Source organism: Squalius cephalus (genome assembly GCF_949319135.1).
Source record: "Squalius cephalus genome assembly, chromosome: 1".
NCBI lineage: Eukaryota > Metazoa > Chordata > Actinopteri > Cypriniformes > Leuciscidae > Squalius > Squalius cephalus.
In genome coordinates, this window is record NC_137122.1 from 16613017 (window position 1) to 16633801 (window position 20785).

A 20785-nucleotide genomic window follows, 5' to 3' on the forward strand; every position below is an offset into this window, starting at 1 on the left:
GTACAATGTTTTTTTTATTGTTTTTTTTATGTGAATTTTCTGTGAAAATCATTCCAAACACTATCATCATAATTTCTTCCTGCATATCATCCAACATGCTTATTCTGAAGTCTCGCGAGATTTTGCGAGATTTCCTGTGTTCACAGTCGAGAATCTGGTTGAAAATCTGTTTGTGTGTGGTGTGCTGTCTTTGTCGCATCATGGCACACCACACACTATAGGAGCAAAATGCTTAAATCTAGGATTTTTTGTCCTCATGTTTGTGGTCTATCACATTTTGAAAATCTTATAAGATGTGAAAAATCTTTTGGTGTGTACCCAGCATAAGTCAATGTGTGGGAGTCCTATAGGGCAAGCAGGATTGTATCCGCTGTGTCAGCTAGGTGGCAGTACTTGACTTCACAGTCAATGTTGTTGAGGTTCAGTGTCTGTTGAACTGTCAACTTTATTTACAGCAGCAGACAGTGTGGATATCTGTAAATGACAATAGAGTTAAAATAGAAGCAAACAGAGGTTTTACTTAGGTTATCTCAAGCAATGAGGAACAATAGTTTTGTTTTATTTAAATATTAGCCACAGGTAAATTTAGGTCTGTATAAAATCAACTTGCTATGGATTATGATTAACTGAGATTAATTTTAAATTTGTGATGGAAGGGATATGTGACCACATGGAAATTTGCTGTTAATTTATTAACCCTCATATATATATATATATATATATATATATATATATATATATATAGGTTATTTGCCTGCAATGTAAACACATGTAGCCTACATGAGCAGTGTAAATAAACATAAATGCCATGTCACATCATACATCTTCTGTTGCACCCTGACAGTGTAAAAATGGCTTTAACTGATGGTTGAAAAAAAGTAATTGGTAACAGTCTGTAGAATTGTGATTGCTTAGGGTAAACGTACCTATTAAGCTCAAGTACCCATTAAGCACACTACCATCTTGGAGCTCAGATTATAAAAAGAAACAGCAATGTATTATCCTATTTGATGTATTAACCAATTGATGTGTTTGTTACTATATACCTCCTGTAATTTTAAACCAATCAGACCATTGCACACTGAGATATGCGTGTTCATGTGTTCACACTGTCTGGCGGCTGTTTTCAAAGCTGTCTGAAAACTTTCACCAGAAGAGGAGCCCCTCAAATGTGCATTTTTTATATGTTTAAGCCTTTATTTTGAAGAAGTACATCTTCTTATTGCAAAATTAAGAGATTAATGTTTAGACTTTTGCATATTATAACCTGGAACCTGGATGTGGGAAATAATTACAGTTAGATCTAAAAGATAGTTTTAGCAACATAGCCCAGATGCTACGAACATAGCTAGCTTACTAGCTGTATAAGATTGTGTGCTACACTAATATATTACTTCACAGGCATTAATGGCTTGTACTTTTAAATCCATAATATTATAATTTTACATTTTATTGATAGTCTGTGGTTTTAAACTGCTGTAATTTTTAAAGAATTCATATTATTGTTAGGTGAGCTTAAAGGGTGCACTACTATGACAATCACACAGCTTCAGTGTAACATCAATTAGAAAAAGCATAATTTCATAGATATTGTCAATAATAGTTGTTCATATTAAAATTGGTATAAACTTAATACATTACCTAGATTATTAATTTAGCTAAATATTTTCCTTTAAATTTAATTTAATATTTATTAATTAAAAATTGTTTTTGCTCCAATTAAGCACAGTGTGTGCTCCCTTTAAGCTCAACCCACATTAAACGTCTATGTAAATACTTAATAATCAGAATTTAAATATTAACTGATGGTTGTCACTATGTTAATCTTCAAAAAAATGATTAATAAACTTATTTTCACAGTCTTAAGATGACAAAAGCTAGACGAAACTATAGTGTATGCCCAAAGATGAAAGAGGCATGTCATACAAAGAAGGAGCCATCAGAAACCTGTCGTATCTGTCCAAGAAGTTTGGAGTAGACAGGAAAGCTCTGACCCAGAGAGTTAAAGGGATACTCCACTTTTTTTGGAAATAAGCTCATTTTACAACTCCCCCAGAGTTAAACAGTTGAGTTTTACCGTTTTCGAATCTATTCAGCCGATCTCCGGGTCTGGCGGTACCACTTTTAGCATAGCTTAGCATAGATCATTGAATCGGACAAGACCATTAGCATCTCTCTCAAAAAAATGACCAAAGAGTTTCGATATTTTTCCTATTTAAAACAAGACTCTTCTGTAGTTACATCATGTACTAAGCCCGACGAAAAATGAAAAGGTGCGATTTTGAGAGTATAGTTCCTAGCCATATCAGCCTAGAAAATTGCAACTTTACATTTTCCGTCGGTCTTATTACACGATGTAACTACAGAAGAGTCAAGGTTTAAACAGGAAAAATATCAAAACTCTTTGGTCATTTTTTTGAGAGAGATGCTAATGGTCTTGTCCGGTTCAATTCATTATGCTAAGCTATGCTAAAAGTGGTACCGCCAGACCCGGAGATCGGCTGAATGGATTCGAAAACGGTAAAACTCAACTGTTTAACTCTGGGGGAGTTGTAAAATGAGCTTATTTCCAAAAAAAGTGGAGTATCCCTTTAAGGAGCACATTGGTTTGTTTTGTTATTTGATTTTTCAATATGTGTTACATAGCTGAACGTGGACTAGTCTAGATGTTGCAATGAGTTTGAATGACACGTCACTATGAATAGGATAGGCTACCTGATCAAATTGAATGCCTTGTTGCTTGATTTTAGTGTTCTGTTTTTTTGTGATTGACTCTGTACCTTCAAATAAAACTTTTTTCAATTATTCCTTAAAAAGGTTGTTTAAAATAAACAAGAATTTTTAATAAAACTTGTTGTGAGCTTATTGGGAACAGGGGTGTGCTTAAAGGGTACAAAACGTACCCATTAAGCACAGCCAGACTTTTTATATTTAATGATGTACATCTTAATTGAAATACTTTTGTCATTTAAAATAAAATGAAATATTATAGTGTGAGAGATTAATATTTTATTTTAAAATAACTTCTTGTACTAAAACCAATATCTTGTGCACTAAAAATGTCTCAATGTAGATTTTGGTGAGCTTAATAGGTACGTTTACCCTATAGCTGTTTCGACTGATTGAAGTGTTTTTGAGGCCGCAGTCACTGAACAGGGGTGTGTTTCCCGTACTGGTGATGTAACTTGCTGGTTCACTAGTACGATGCATTGGTGAAGAATTCTACTAGCCAGTCACGACTGTTTCCCAAACCGTATTGTCGCAAAGTGGTCGTTCAACCACGTTGGTTAATGATGTCACGCATGCGTGACATCATTAACCAACGTGGTTGAACGACCATTCATTGACTTAGTTATTCATTGACTTAGTTATTCATTGACCATGAACGACCATTCATTGACTTAGTTGAATTTGCTAAAAAAAATTATGTTAATTGGTTCCACATAATTAATTTTAGCTACATTTAAACAAATGCATTACGTTGAACTAAGTTCAACGTAATGCATTTGTTAAAATGTAGCTAAAATCAATTGTGTGGAACCACTTACGATAAAAACATTTAGTAAATTCAATGAATTTACTGAAATCATTGAATTTACTAAAAAAAATTATCGTAAGTGGTTCCACACAATTGATTTTAGCTACATTTTAACAAATGCATTACGTTGAACTTAGTTCAACGTAATGCATTTGTTTAAATGTAGCTAAAATTAATTATGTGGATCCAATTAACATAATTTTTTTTAGTAAATTCAACTAGTCAATGAATAATTTTTTTCAGTGCAGGTGGTGGAGTAAAAAATGTAATTAATCTGTTTGAGATCGAATATGACACAGTGGGCAACTGGATATAGCACAGCATATTTTCAAATGAAGGATTTAAAGTTTTTCGATCACATCTCCTGTGAAGCTGATCTTCGGTTCGCATTCACTCACTTCACACGGACCGACTGTGTGCCTTTTCTGTTACAAATAATATAAAAGCAAACGCTTTACTTTTTCGCATACCATTTACTTTCTTTCAGTTTCAATTTGTTTTTATTTGATAGGGACAAAGCATTAATGAACATTTGCACAAAATACACAATGTGAACAAGCCAGATTATAGCAACATTGCTAATTTACGTCCGCAGTTCCTAGGCAGGTACACACAAAAACAAATCCTCAGCACACAACACTACAAAAAAACAAAACCCAAAACACATTACTAAAATTACTTTTACGATTTTGTCAAAAGCCACTTCTTTAGATGTTCTTTAAAAGTGTGATAAGTAGACCATTCTCTTATTGACTGCGGTAAACTATTTTATAGTATTTGCTCCCTATCACAGATAATACTTTCTGGCCAAAAGATGTTCGCCTATATGGTACTTCACAATCTCCTATAATGACAGACCTGGGGTCTCATTTATAAAACTTTGCGTAGGATTTGCGTCAGAAGTGGCGGACGGATGAAACATAGGACGTGCATACGCACAGAAATATTCGGATTTATAAAACCGTGCGCACGCACATCCTACGCAGTTTTCCCTTAATAAATCACAATCAATTCTAAATGTAGCGCAGCTTTTGCGGCTTCATGTCACGCCCATAGTTGCCCATAAATAGTCCGTGAAACGCCCACAAATTAATATTCATCGATTGCGAAATCATGGCAAACACAGAGAGGAAAACCAAGAAACGTAACTTCACTCAAGGTGAAGTACACTCTCAGAAAATAAAGTACATAATTGTACCTTTAGGGGTACAATGGCTTGTCACTGGGGCTGTACCCTCAAGGGTACAATATTGTACATATTTGTACCCTTGTGATTTGTACCTTAAGAGACCAGTCTTGTACCTGTGGTGACAATTTTGTACCTTTATTTAACAGTACAAAAATGGACCCTTCAAAAATGGTACAAAATTGGCTTTGACAGGGTACAATCGTTGAGTATAATGAGATATATATTACACACACGCAGAAGTAAAATAAAAATGTATTAAATACTTTTCATTTTCACATTTCACATTTTTAAACTTAATGTCTAACTGTGACATATAAATTATTATCATCTGAGTAAGTGTCATTTGCCTGAAAGTCCATTTCATGTCCTTTCATCTCGACGCCGGTTACTTCTATGCCTGCTTCTGATATTTTCTGAAGGACCTCCTCGGTTGAAAGCCCTGTAAGAACCATGAGTAACCGTGCTATGACTTCTTCTCCACCGATGGCCAAAAGAAAGAAAGGCCGCGAACTGGACGTTCTTTTAAATTGAGATTCAAGCAGCCAATCAGGGCTGGCTCTACATACACTCTCAGAAAATAAAGTACATAATTGTACCTTTAGGGGTACAATGGCTTGTCACTGGGGCTGTACCCTCAAGGGTACAATATTGTACCTTAACCTTTAAAAGAAACGGTACATATATGTAACTTTTAATGCTTTTTGATCCTCAAAAAGTTACATATATATACCTTGAGGTCCAACAGCAAACACTCCAGTGTTAATTGAACTCTCCTATATGACTCCAGACTCAAGAGTGTTAAAGTTAATGATATAATTAAGTGATTCATTGAGTGATGATTGAGCATTATTGAAGACACCTGATGTTAACAAGCAGAATCACTGAAGGAGAAAATATAATTTTTTAAGACACCGTTATGTAGATCAGTGTTTGCTTTAGTTGGGCTCTTGACCCTTAAATCATTCACTTTAGATTTTGTTTGGCTGTTGTATCTGAGTTATAACTGCCAGATGAACAAAGAGAAAAGTTGATCAGGTGGTGCTGTTTTGACATAATCATAATTTGACCCTGAATCACTGAACTCATTTAAAGTCTAATCTTAGGCCCTGTTTACACGAGAACGCTCGCGGGTGAAAACGTAAAAATATTTTATCAGATGTGCCTTTCGTTTAGACGGCGACGGCGTTTTTGGGGCTTAAAAACGCAAAAAAGTGAAACCACCCTCCAGAGTGGAAATCTTAAAAACGCTCCACCGTCGCGTTCCCGTCTAAACGGTAAAAACGCAAAAGTCTGTTAGACAGTGAAGGCACCGACCAGTACTTCACATTGCCACCTAGCCGCCTGGAGAGCATACTACATTGAATTTCACACACTTTTGCGTCACCGTATGCACGCAGATTTCCCCCACATAACGCTCGTCTAAACGCAGAATAAAAAGTGATCACTTTTGCGTTTTCTCTTCAGATCGTTTCCGTGTAAACGTAGCCTTAGACTTAAATGTTTATTGTTTATTACGGCATCACTGTGATTCTACAGCAAAAGATTTTCAGCATTTTCAATATAATCTAAATATTCGTAAAAGTTGTTCTGATCAAAAGACTTTGAAAAGTCCTTTATGTAGACACACAGACATCAATAATCAGCCTGTGAATCTCAACAATGGTGACAATAATAAAGCATGTTGCAGTGGCTGCCACCAATCAAAACTCATTCATGGCTCCCATCATGCATTGCGGTATGAATAAATTATGATCTGAATTGTCTTACTAATTTCCTTTCCCTAACTGAATATTCTGTTTGTCACCATTGTTGAGATTCATACACTGATTCTTGATGTCTGTGTGTGCCTAAAAGAAAGATTTGTTTTATCAGAACAACTTTTAAGAAATCCTTTAGATTATTTAAAAAATTCTGGATCTTATTCTATAGTATCACAGTGATGCTGTGATCAACAATAAACATTTAAGTCTGAGATTAGATTCAGTGATTAAGACAATTTATGATTATGTCAAAACATAACCAACACCACCTGATCAACTTTTCTCTTTGTTCATCTGGCAGTTATAACTCAGATACAACAACCAAGCAAAATCTAATGTTAACAGTTTAAGGGTCAAGAGCCCAACTCAAGCAAACACTGATCACTATAACGGTGTCTTAAAAAAATTATATTTTCTCCTTCAGTGATTCTGCTTGTTAACATCAGGTGTCTTCAATAATGGTCAATCATCACTCAATTAATCACTTAATTAGATCATTAACTTTAACAATCTTGATTGTTAATTTAACATTCATATTTTAACACTTTAACACTCTTGTGTCTGGAGCCAAATAAACTCCCAGGAGAGTTCATTTAACACTGGAGTTTTTGCTGTGTTTAATATTTATCAGTATTTAATATCAGTAAATTGACATACAACATTTTTATTTCCTTTATTTCAAGGCTACTCAAATATAGTGATAAGTTAAAATATACCTTAAATGATTAAGGTATCATTAAAACCTTTAAAAAAACGAAAAAAATAAAATAACTAAAAAAAAAATAAAAAATCACTTAGCAGAGGCTGTCTTTTGATATTGTACCTTAACCTTTAAAAGAAACGGTATATATTTGTACCTTTTAATGCTTGGGGACATATATGTATCTTGGGGGACAGAAATGGACTCCTGCTGTACCCCTATTTCTGACAGTGTAGAAATTATCGTTGGCGAGGTGGAAAAGAGGAGTAAAATGTTGTTTGGAGGGCACAGTGTGGGCATTACTAATGCCAAAAAGGCACTTGAGTGGCAAAAGGTTGCAGACGCCGTTAATGCTGCAGCATCACAACCTCGGACCGTGGCCGAAATAAAAAAGAAATGGTCGGACATCAAAGTCGATGCAAAAAAGCGTCTAGCGCTCCATCTCCAGAGTGTGTCTGCCACAGGTGGGGGAAAAGGGGAAAGCTACAGATGTGTTATTATGAGGATGAATTGCATAACATGCCAATATTATTGCAGAACATATTTCACTTTTCTTTTTGCAAATATGTGTTAATTTGCATTTCTGTTGTAATCTTCGTTTGATTTTGTTTGTTTTACACTGCATATCGATCAAACGGGTGTTCGTGTAGGCTGTTAATTGTAAGACTTGCTTTGTGAAGTCTTCATGTTATTTATGAGAGGCAGTATTGCCATTTCTTTTACACAACGGTCTACAGTTTCACACTTTCACGTGTTTCTTCCATCTGCCGACGGTGTCGCCATTTCTCATTTCACCCGTTTTTGTGCGTATGCCTGGGTCAGAGCTTGCGTGAAGGACGTAAAACCTGTATGAATTTCTCTCTTCTGCCAACAGAAAGGAAGATATTTAGAAGAATGTCAGTAACCAGACAGTTTCTGGTCTCATTGACTTCCATAGTAGTTTAAAACCTTAACAGGGTTTTTTTTTTTTTGGCAGCCAATCACATCATGCCTCTTGTCTTTTTCAGCTAGCTTTCACTAGTTAGTCTGTGGATTTGCCATGGTCACCGTCCTTCATGGGTTACAGAATTGGGGGAAAGTTGCAGCATACGAAAACAATTCATATAGACTACTTGGTTTTGGAGAAAGTGGAATAAATACTTGACATTTATCGAAGGTATACAGGATAATAACCTGGTAGTGAGACACAAAATAAGAGTGGCTTTAATATATTTGGTGAGTGTGACTAACTTTTTCAAATTATAATTTTACTTGTTTAATTATTTATTCATTTATGGGATTTATTCTAGCAATCTCCATGTGTTTTGGGGTTTTGTTTTACTGTTGGTAGCCATTTTAGGATGTCAAATTACTTATTCTAATGTGTGTTAGTGTGAAAAGACAGAGAGGGTGATTAATTTAAAAATTATAAAATGGTGTTTAACAGGTGTCACTGAGTCATTAACTTATCATTCACAAAACACAATCAAACAAACACAATTAACCGTCTTTAAAACACATTTATTACCTCCACTGAACATTTCTAAAGGGAAGTAAATGAGTCAAACGTGCTTGTTTCTTCTACACTGATCTTTTCTTATGCTGGTTCAGTACACACACAAACGGCTTCTTTTCAGAACATACGTCATCATTCCAGTTGCCATCTGTTGCAAGATAGAACAAAATAGTTGTTTTTATCATTGTGTATTATGAAAAATTAATGAAGAATGATTAAAGAATTAATGTTTATTTAGATAGTTTATGAGCATTAACATCAGTTACTTACTGTCATAGTTAATCTCAAGGCAGTGCTCACTTTGAAGATCGTTATTGGGATTTCCAGGTGACCATGTTTGAAAGTTCATTTGGGTTCCATCACTCCAGAGCCAATCTCCCTCCTGTGAACAGAGTTGTGTTTATGTCCACAGCTTACATGGCTTAATTTTATCTTTATTCATCTAAAATATGATTCCTCATGAACCCTAACCCCATCTCCACTTTAAAAATGTCAGAAATCTAAACAGAAATGAATAGAAATTATTTCACAAAAAGGGCACACAGCAAAATCCCCAGTGTTAAATTAACACTCCTCAGTGTTTATATGTGTCCACACTACAGAGTGTTAAAATTAACACTGAAGCAGTGTTGAAGTTAATGAGATAATTAAGTGATTAATTAAGTGATGATTGGCCATTAGTGGTGACACCTGATGTTAATAAGCAGAATCATTGACGGAAAGAGAAAAAACAATAACAGAAAAAAGAGAAACAAGAACTAAGACTGACTTCCAGTCATTACACATTGTTGCACTTATTACCAGTTTGACTTTATTTCTGTCATACATCGACAAAAGTTCTTGAGAGTCAACAGAAGTTTAGACGGTAATATTTTATGGAATTTTTCTTTTCAAGTCACCATTTTGGTGGTCAGTGTTTGCTTTAGTTGGGCTCTTGACCCTTTTCATATTTTAACATTAGTTTTTCTCTGGTTGCTACAACTCTGTGTTTATAAAGCACATTTGTTACTGCAAGAGAAAACATGACCTGCTCACAATATGCTTTGATGATAAAAACATTATCATGTAGTGACCTGATTCACTGATGTAATTCAGAGTCTACATTTTTGACTATATGCTTAATGTCTTGTTTTAGTTGGTGATTGTAGCTCTGAGATTTTACAGTTTGAGATCCAACAGCAATATGAAAAATTTTGAAAATACTTTGAGCAAAGAAGTTATTGTGTTTAAACGCACAGACATCAAGAATCAGCATATCAATCTCAACAATGGTGACAATAAACAAACTATTGACGAACAGATCAACTCTGAACATCACAAAACAAGCTACTAAAGTCAGAACAAAACAATAGCAAAATAAAAGCCAACAGAAAAAACAATGAAAATTACAGGACAATTCAGCTGCATCATTTATTCATGCTGCAATGCATGATGTCAGCCATTGATGCGTTCTGATTGGTGGCTCGCATCATGCACTGCAACATTAAGCATTTGTTTGATTGTCACCATTGTTGAGATTCATATGTAGATTCTTGATGTCTGTGTGTGATCTTAAATCCTTTAGATCTTTAAAACATTACTGGAAGTAACTACTGTAGTGAAAAATTAATAAAACAATTAGATAATCAGTTTATAATGCTGGGTGCCATCATTGAATCAGGTCACTAGTAATTTCATCATCAAAATATAACCAGGGCTGCATTTCCAAAAGCATCTTAAGCCTAACTTAATCGCAGACCAACTGAAATAAATGGTCTATACCAGGTGTCACCAACCCTGCTCCTGGAGGGCTACAGTCCTGCAGATTTCAGCTCCAACCCCAATCAAACACACCTGGACCAGCTAATCAAGCTGTTCAGGGTTGCTTGATAATTACAGGCAGGTGTGTTGGAACAGGGTTGGACCTAAAGTCTGCAGGACAGTAGCCCTCCAGGAGCAGGGTTGGTGACACCTGGTCTATACTATTAAATTAGGCTTGCGATATTTTCAGGAAACACAGCCAAAGTCATAGCTTCTCTTGCCACAACATATATGCTCTATAAGCACAGAGTTGGAGCAGCCAGAAAAAAAAACTAATGTTAGTGTCAAGAGCCCAACTAAAGCAACCACTGACCACCATAATGGTGACATGAAACGAAACATTCCATAAAACATTACCATCTAAACTTCTGTTAAATCTAAGTAAGACAGTGTGTAGATGTATGACAGAAATAAAGTCAAACTGGTAAAATAATAAGTGCAATAATGGCTCTAAGTCAGTAGTTCTTGTGTTTCTCTTTTTTCTGTTCTTGTTTCTCTTTCCTTCAGTGAGTCTGCTTGTTATCATCAGGTGTCACCACTAATGGCCAATCATCACTTAATTAATCACTTAATTATCTCATTAACTTCAACACTGCTTCAGTGTTAATTTTTAACACCCTGTAGTGTGGACACATATAAACACTGAGGAGTGTTAATTTAACACTGTGGATTTTGCTGTGTATCAGTAAAGAACATGTGAAAAATATTTAAGGCAGGGCTAAATTACTCAATTATCATATCAGCCATCGATTTCACATCAAGTTTCACAATACAAACACTCGAGTATGTCATGATAAAGGTGAGTGGTGCCCATCTCTAAGAGTGGTGCCCTAAACTAACTATTCGGAGGACCAAAAAAAAAAAAAAAAAAAAAAAAATTATATATATATATATATATATATATATATATATATATATATATATATATATATATATATATATATATATATATATATATATAAAACACTATCTTCATGCATTTTGAAAAATGTTTTAATGTAAAATTTGTTTTAATGTAAATGTAACTGTTAATGCCCAGTAGCACAAAAAGTATGATCAAAAAAAGAATTGCATACATGACCAGCATCACTCCCTCCAATCCAGGCACGAGTTGCGGCACTAGTTGCGGATCTAACCAGGCGCTGTACAAAAGTGTACTCCCCAAGGCTGTGCACAGAAGCAAGGTTCCCATCATAGACCAAACAGCTTTTCTGTAGAGGCGGAGACATGAACAAACACCACTATTTATAAAAAAAATTAAAAATGTGTTATTTTAAATTAATTTTCCAAAATCTGTGACATGCCTTCAAATGTATTATTTTACCCGTGAAGTCTAAATTCTGCCTTTTGAGGCGGGACTACTTTTGTAGAAAAGGTTCTGCTTTACTGTGTATACACAGCAAAAACTCCAGTGTTAAATTAACACTCCTGGGAGTGTATATGAGTCCACACTCAAGAGTGTTAAAGTTAATGAGATAATTAAGTGATTAATTGAGTGATGATTGATCATTATTGAAGACACCTGATGATAACAAGCAGAATCACAGAAGGAGAACATCTCAAATTGTAAGTTACCATTATGGCGATTTGTGTTTGCTTTAGTTGGACTCTTGACCATTATATGTTTACTTTAGATTTTGTCTGACTGTTGTATTTGAGTTATAACTGCCAGATGAACAAAGCAAAAAAGTGATCTGATGGTGTTGGTTATATTATGACAATCATCATTTGAACTTGATCACTGAACTCATTAAGACCCTTATTTCTGACTTAGATTTACGTTGTTGTTTACAGCATAACTGTGATTCTGCATAAATATCCAGAATTTTAGATATAATACAAAGGATTTCTTAAAAGTTGTTTTGAAAAAAAGATAAAAAATCTTTCTTTTAGGCACACACAGACGTCAAGATTCAGTCTATGCATCTCAACAATGGTGACGAGCAGAATATTCAATTAGGAAAAGTAAATTACATAGACAATTCAGATCATAATTTATTCATACCGCAATGCATGATGGGAGCCATTAATGAGTTGTGATTGGTGGCAGCCACTGCAACATGCTTTATTATTGTCACCATTGTTGAGATTCACAGGCAGATTATTGATATCTGTGTTTCTAAATAAATTCATTTGAAAGTGTTAAATATTAAATAATAGTTAAATATTTTGAATTATATGAAAAATACTGATAATCATATGCTGTAGAATCGCAGAGCTGCTGTAATTAACAAGTTAAGCCATCTCAATAAATTTTGTTTTTTGGTTCACAACATGATTATGTCAAAACATAACCAACACTATCAGATCACACTTTTCTTTGTTCATTTGACTGTTATAAATCAATAACAGAAGACAAACAAAATTTAAAGTAAACATATAAGGGTCAAGAGCCCAACTAAAGCAAACACCCATCGCCATAATGGTAACTTACAATTTGTGATTGAGTGTGGACTCGTATACACTCCCAGGAGTGTTAATTTAACACTGGAGTTTTTGCTGTGTATATAGATTAGATATAACTAATCTAGTTTTTAAGTGATCCTAACACACTACTCTCATGATAACATGAAATGTGTGCTGTGTCTGTATTTTCCTAGAGCTCCATTGTAATTTATTTACTGTTAACATATTTTTTTTTTAAACTGAGGAACAAGTTGAAATTATTTTCCTGCGATAATTGACAGGTGTCACAGATGTTTACAGAGCTTAAGTTGTATTTAACCAAGAATATTCATTTATGATTGTTAGGTCATATTAGAAGATGAATGTATCATACCTCGGCATCAATCCACGTCTGATCGTTATTGAAAAACCTGAAGCATCTGCATCCATAGGCAGACCATCCAGCCCGACACACTGTTAAAGGGAAGTTTTGTATGTTATTATTTTTTATTTCATTTTTACCATTAATGACCTTTCATGTAATTGAATTAAGAATTTTAAGGTACAGTATGTAGCTTTTGTCCCTTTACCGGTTAAAACACACAAAGGCATGCAACATTGTTGTGGTCGTGCTTCGGCTTTGCGTGACAGTGCAGATGAAGACGACGCTTCACAATAGATGCTTTACAGTGAACTCTGTTAGACAGTCTATCTGTTCAATAAAACACCTTTGAGTAATAAAAACACCATCATCTCCACTTCACTTTTACAACATTTCAAACCCCTCAGTTCTCTCCATCTCCTAAAGCTGATGTTGATTCTTGTTTTATTACGAGTTCTGTCACGTTCTCTTTTCTCCTCTGTTCAGTGTTTGTTTAAAACAGGTTTTTGCTGCTCCATCTCTTCCTTTCTTGCTCATGTGAAAGCTAACCCCTGCCACTCACACACATCAACTCTTCTCTATTTACGTATATGACGAGACACGCACGGGCGAGTGATGCATGTATGCAATTCCCCATGAAAACCATTCCGACAGGTCTAAAATATAAACACTTATAACAGGCTTACCATAGTGAATCAGTGAATCATGTTTTGTAAGAAGGATTGATGATGTTTTGACTCATTACTTAAAATTGCATATTTTGAACAAAAAAAAGCTACATAGTGTACCTTAAATAAACAAAGGATTAAACATTAATTTTAACAGAGAAACATCATCATGTGAAAAGACTTTTAAGATTTTGCACTAATCAAATAAGTATTTTTTAGTTGAGTTTTTGTTTACATTAATCATGCAAACCTGTTTTTCAGTCAAATTTTCTTTCTTCCAAGATGCTCTTTAGAATATTTTTAAAGCATGCTGGAGAACATGATCATCAGGTATCACACACACTTGTTAAGATAGAGAAATGCAAAGGTTTTTGGACTTTTGGACTGTATACACACTGACAAGAGAAGTAGAAGACAAGAGAAGCCTTACCGCCACAATCTCTACTTCCAACAGAATCTCTACTTCCAGAAGAATGTTTATTGTAATCAGGCCTCGCTTCCACTTAAAAAGAAAGAAATACTACATTTTTAAAACAGAACTGCTAATGGCAGCAGCAGTAGTAGTGGTACTGCTATTCTACTACTACTACTACTAATAATAATAATTATAATAATATTAATAATAATAAATATACTACAGATTTAACATGCGTATCTGTTATTGTTTTTTTTATTGTCAACAATTAAAATATACAATACATTAATATGAATTAATAACTTTATCTGATATAATTGTTGTTGTTTTATTGTCTAAATGTTATCATAATAATTAAGAAACAAACTCAGGTTTACTTTAGTGCACATACTGTATTAGATCATTCTTCTGATTAGTCATTACAGAGTCCCAGGTGTGCTACAATTCATGTTAAAATAACAGTAATGATGTGAAACGTTGAATAAGGCTCTTACCTGAAGCACTCAAAGCCATGAGAAGACAGAGAGACAGGTAGACAGTCCAGACCGCCATTGTTCCTCAACGAATACTGAAACCGAATTATTCAGAAATAATTATTACAAAGTTTTGTATTTTTGTGACACAAACCAGTTCAGTAGATCAATATCAACGTCTGGATATTGCGTTGTGGAGCGGAGCCCTGGTTTATCTTTTTATATACTGGAGGTGAGTGTGTTTATCAGCATCATCCATCACATGCTCATGTTCTCACTTCCTGTACAAACAATGTGTTTGTATAGTTTGTACTTGAGCCACTTCTGTTATAATACCATTATTGTTTTACGTGTGTTCTATGAATACAGAATAAATGTTTATTATTCATCTACTCAGTAGTGTAATTTTGTAATTGCATTAGTGTGCATGTTTTATGTACATGGTTTATACATTTCTCACACTCTTCATAAGATGCTCTTTGTTCACCTGGAATGAATGGAGGATTGTTGCAGTCATCAGCAAATATGCACACTGTAAAACCTTGCTGTAAAAAAAACAGCCAAATTCTGACCGTAACATACCATTCTCCCTAGATACCCTAGAAAACAATGAATTCTGGGTAATATTTGTTGTTTTCGAGAAAGTAGCCTACTGGAATATACTGTGAATGGTAACACTTTTGAATACTGTTCCTTCATTAATGAATAACTACACTGCAACAAACGAGTGATGCACTATTAACATTCTAGTAACTACCTTAAGCAAAATGATGTTCAAAAGACATCTTTTCTACGTCTTTGTCACAAAAGCGTACGTTGAAGAGACGTCCACTGAGGAGCCAGAATAAAAGTTTTTATGACGTCTTTTTTTGACGTGTTCTGCACGTCTGATATAGACGTGATGATGAACAAGGAATGTTGACCGTACGCTTTTGTGACAAAGACATTGAAAAGATGTATTTTGAACATAATTTTGCTTAGTGGCTTCTATTAACTAACAATAAACTCTGTTCACTATTAGCTAACAAAGATGGTCAGGTGATACATCACTCATCATCATAAAGAAAAATTTACTAATGTGATCAAAAGTGATCGCTTGATAATATTAGATTTTCACCAGCAATGCTTTCTTGCCAGATATCAAACATTCTGAACTCAGAAGGTCTTCGGTCATTTCTGACCGAAAAAAATTCTGTTTTCTAAAAATCACAGCTTCATCAGAATGTTATGAAACTTGGTGACTTTTATGGCATTAGGTATGTGAATACAAAAAAAAAATTGAGGTCATGATCCGAGCATGCTAAGTGGTCGTAAAAAAAATAGTCACACTAATGGTCTTTGGTCAAAAATGACCGACCCATAGGAAATGAATGGGAAATTGACAAAAAAAATAAAAATCTCAGAATTTTTGTGTGTACAATCTACAAATTGGCCTAAAAAAAAGTACACAGCTGTAAAGGGGTGACACTCTACAACATCAAGAGTGCAAAAAAGACACACCCACCCACACACACACACATACAAACACACTTTTATACACATACACACCAATAAATTTTGATTACAAAAATCTGTTTTGAATTTTTAAAAATCACAGCTTCATCGGAATGTTACGGTGACTTTTATGGCATTAGGTATGTGCACACACAAAAAAATTGAGGTCATGATTCGAGCATGCTAAGTGGTCGTAAAAAAAATAGTCACACTTGTGGTCTTCGGTCAAAAATGACCCCCATAGGAAATGAATGGGAAATTGACAAAAATGAATACAAAATAGACATGTTCATTTAATATTATTTCACATAAAGTGTTATAATTGAATGAATTGCATTTTTTGTTACAAATTCTGAATTAAAAAAAATAAATAAAAAATAAAGAACAAGCTTCTCTTTCTAACACAATGTTTAGGTTTGACTGTAATCATAATGCAAAAACTAACACTTTAAATCACTATTTCTAAAAAATATTTATCCAAAACTTGATAAGAAATAGTTTTTGAGATTGTTTAAATATATATTCAAATCCACCAAAAAAAAGAAAAAAAAAAAGAAAAAGTAAATGTGTCCATAAACAGCTGGGGAATTCACATGCCTCTCCATAGAGAGCTGTAGATGCCATCTAGTGGTTACACCATGGTTCTATGCTTTCTCTCCATGCTCTCACCAGATGGTGCTAATCTGCTTAAAACATTTTTTTTTTTTTTTTTTTTTGAAGGCCTAGACTCTATATTAAACTAAAATACTGCATTAAAAAAAAAAAAAAAAAAAAAAAAAAAAACATATATATATATATATATATATATATATATATATATATATATATATATACATTTTTTTATTATTTTCAATGGCAAAAATAGACCATAAATATTGCATAAATATTAATAAATTCAATAAAATTCTCTCAAAATACAAAACTAAAAAGAAAACATATTACAGAACAAAAATAAATTGCATTGGTTTTACTGGGATGGAGGAAGTTAAATTTTTAGGTCTCCGGTCACTTCTGACCGGGAAGGCCCAGGGTGTGACTCAGAAACGAAGGCCTTCTGAGGGTTAAATTTTTAAATACATTGTAAGAAAAAACTTTAGATACTCATACAAACATCAGCATGTCTTCTTCTATGATATGTCTGCCTCTAATATGTATCTCAATACATATTATGCTGCTGTTGTTATTTATCTGTACTGGTTGATGAAGATGAGTGTCATTAATGTTTGTTTTTGTGTTACTGATGTTTTATAGATGTCATATTGTGAGAAATAACAGTATTAAGGCCTGTTCACACCACGGATGATAACTATTAAGATAACGATAAATATATAGTTCTTAAGATCGTTCTAAATATTAAAGATAGTAGAGTTCACACCACAACGAAAATAGGAATAGAGAAGCGATATTGTTGGAATCACTTTCAGAATTATTTTTCTTCAACTGATGAACGTGTTTTGGATATGGATATTGCCGTTTACCTGTTTCAAAGAAATATTATTTGCTTGCTTTTAAGTTAATGCCATATAAAGATGCTTGAATGCGGCTTGGAAAGATCATGCATTACTCAAAATGGAGTTAATGTACACTCTAAAAAGAGATGTGTTAAAAATGACACATGTTGTGTCAGTTTTAACACATGTAGTGAGTGTGCTCAGGGACAACACATGTTGTGTCAAATTTAACACAATAAATGTGTAAGTCATTTTAACACACAAATTGTGTCATTTTAAAAAATAAAGCGAAAGGGCCAGATGCAAAAATATTAACCGTTTAATCAATAGTCGAGGACAGAATGCATGTGCACACAAAGTACAAGACAATGTTTCAAGCTCAATGACTGGACAGACTCACATACTGGACATTATTCAGTTATTCACGCTTCAACTCCTAACTGATAATGCTGCTTTTGACAAAAGTGCATGAAGAAATAAAGGTTAACCGAGTTTGCACTTTGAATTTTATTAAAATGAAGCAACTGGCAAAATATTGTATATAAATAACTTGTATTCACACTGGCCTGTTTGTTTGAGAACATAGCAAACACTGCATACCATTCACAGTGATGGTGAGTGTCGGCGCTCAAAATGATGAGTTGAAAACAACACAACCTGTAGAAAGAGATGTGTTAAAAATGACACATGTTGTGTAGATTTTAACACATGTAGTGTGTGTGCTCAGGGACAACACATGTTGTGTAGATTTTAACAAATGTTGTGTAGATTTTAACACATATTGTGTCAGTTTTAACACATGTAGTGTGTGTGCTCAGGGACAACACATGTTGTGTCAAATTTAACACAATAACCTGTGTTGATTCTTAACACATCTCTGTGTTTATAAGGACTACACATTTTGTGTTACCTTTAACACAACTAATGTGTTATTCCTCTTACGCAGAAGTGTGTTGAAACCTTTTACACACTAATGTGTTATAGTTACACAACTTGTGTCAGATACCGACTGTAGTCGGTGTGTATTTGCCAGAGTTACTTCCTGTGTTTTTACAACTGAGTGTTTGGATAAAAACTGAAACGTATTGTTAACTTGTGTTTATGGAGTCCAGTGACGTTTAATAAAGAGTTTGTTTGAACACTTGGATGTTTTAGACATCATGAATCTACATAGACAAGCTCTTATTGAGAATTACCTGAGTTTTAGATGTTGATGTTTCACTGAATGTTTTATTTGAAGTCACCAGAATCGTGATTAATGGCTCCTTTATTTGAGCTCTTGACCCTTTACTCTTCTTTTAGTGTTTCTCTGGCTGCTTTAACTGTATTTTAATAAAATACATTTGTTATGGCGAGTGAAAATATGATCAGATGTTTCTTGATGATGTCATAATCAACAAGTGCAGATCTGATCAGGTTTATGAGTAAATGGATGGTGCACATTTAATTTATTTATGTACTGTTAGTTATAATGATCTTGTGACACTACATCATGCTATCCAGCAGTGCAGAATAATAAAATTAATGTTTTCTGAAAATTTTAATCTGTAGCAGAAATTAGTCAAACACAGACATCAAGAATCAGCGCATGAATCTCAACAATGGTGACAAATGAAAAGCTTCATGCCGCAATGCATGCTGGATGAGATTTGCACTATTGTGGCACCCAGCATGCATTGCTGCATGAAGCATTTTGTTTGTCACCATTGTTGAGATTCATACGCTGATTCTTGATGTCTGTTTGATACCTTAGACTGTAAGATTCGGTACGAACTGTGTATTTATTAATTAATTTTAAGTTAATTTCATTATGTTAATATATTATGTATTACATTCATCTTTCAAATATTAAACTCTTTCTGAGCTCCATTTGAATAATTTTACATGTTCATGATGATAATATTATCATCTGAGCATATTTTTCTCATGATTATTTCTGCTGTTTCAAATGTGCAAATTAAATACACATTTATAGCAATCAGAGAAAACTAATGTTAAAGAGTCAAGGGTCAAGAGCCCAAATAAAGCTGACACTAATCACGATTCTGGTGACTTTAAATGAAACATTCAATGAATAATCAACACCAAAACCTGTTAATTCTCAATACGAGCTTCTGTAGAGTCTGACAGAAATAAAGTTAATCTGGTTATTAATAACAAGTGAAAGCAGCATTTGAAAAAGACATTGAAAAAGAGGCATGATGTGATTGGCTGCAAAAAAACAACCGTTAATCTTTAAGTTTTCATGAATTAAGATTTAATTTATTTATTTGAATATATTGCTTTATTTATTTTAGAGCATTTTATGGGATACCATATAAAATATACCTATAATTTTTTTTTTTCATAAAAATTGCCCTCCACCCAGTGCTATTCTATCCAGAGTTACATTTTAACACACATTGTGTCAAAATGCCATCAACACATCTTGTGTGTTGTTTTTTAACACATCTCTTTTTAGAGTGTTTCCAGTGTTACATTTTAACACACATTGTGTGTTAAAAATCTACACAACATGTGTCAAAATGCCATCAACACATCTTGTGTGTTGTTTTTTAACACATCTCGTTTTAGAGTGTACACTCTAAAAAGAGATGTGTTAAAAAACAACACAGCATGTGTTGATGGTATTTTGACACATGTTGTGTACACAGCAAAATCCCCAGTGTTAAATTAACACTCCTCAGTGTTTATATGTCTCCACACTACAGGGTGTTAAAAATGAACACTGAAGCAGTGTTGAAGTTAATGAGTTAATTAAGTTAACACTGAAGCAGTGTTGAAGTTAATGAGATAATTAAGTGATTAATTAAGTGATGATTGGCCATTAGTGGTGACACCTGATGATAACAAGCAGACTCAGTGAAGGAAAGAGAAACAAGAACAGAAAAAAAAGAGAAACACAAGAACTACTGACTTCGAGACATTATTGCACTTATTATTTTACCAGTTTGACTTTATTTCTGTCATACATCTACACACGGTCTTATTTAGATTTAACAGAAGTTTAGATGGTAATGTTTTATGGAATGTTT

At 33.9% G+C, this 20785-nt stretch overlaps 1 protein-coding gene across 2 annotated transcripts; it reads right to left on the bottom strand.

Moving 5' to 3' along the window:
* Positions 1-8668: 8668 nt before the first annotated feature.
* Positions 8669-15023, bottom strand: LOC307161939 (galactose-specific lectin nattectin-like). 2 transcript variants are annotated; one of them, XM_079876908.1, is made up of 6 exons: positions 14827-15023; positions 14348-14419; positions 13262-13341; positions 11559-11693; positions 8953-9064; positions 8669-8830 (listed from the first exon to the last, which is right to left on the bottom strand). In XM_079876908.1, the coding sequence occupies exons 1-6, from the start codon at positions 14882-14884 to the stop codon at positions 8748-8750; spliced, it is 540 nt and encodes a 179-aa protein (XP_079733034.1). In that variant the 5' UTR covers positions 14885-15023; the 3' UTR covers positions 8669-8747. The 2 variants fall into 2 exon arrangements, with proteins under 2 accessions (XP_079733034.1, XP_079733035.1); XM_079876909.1 differs by lacking the exon at positions 14348-14419 and having other exon boundaries at positions 14827-14967.
* Positions 15024-20785: the final 5762 nt, after the last annotated feature.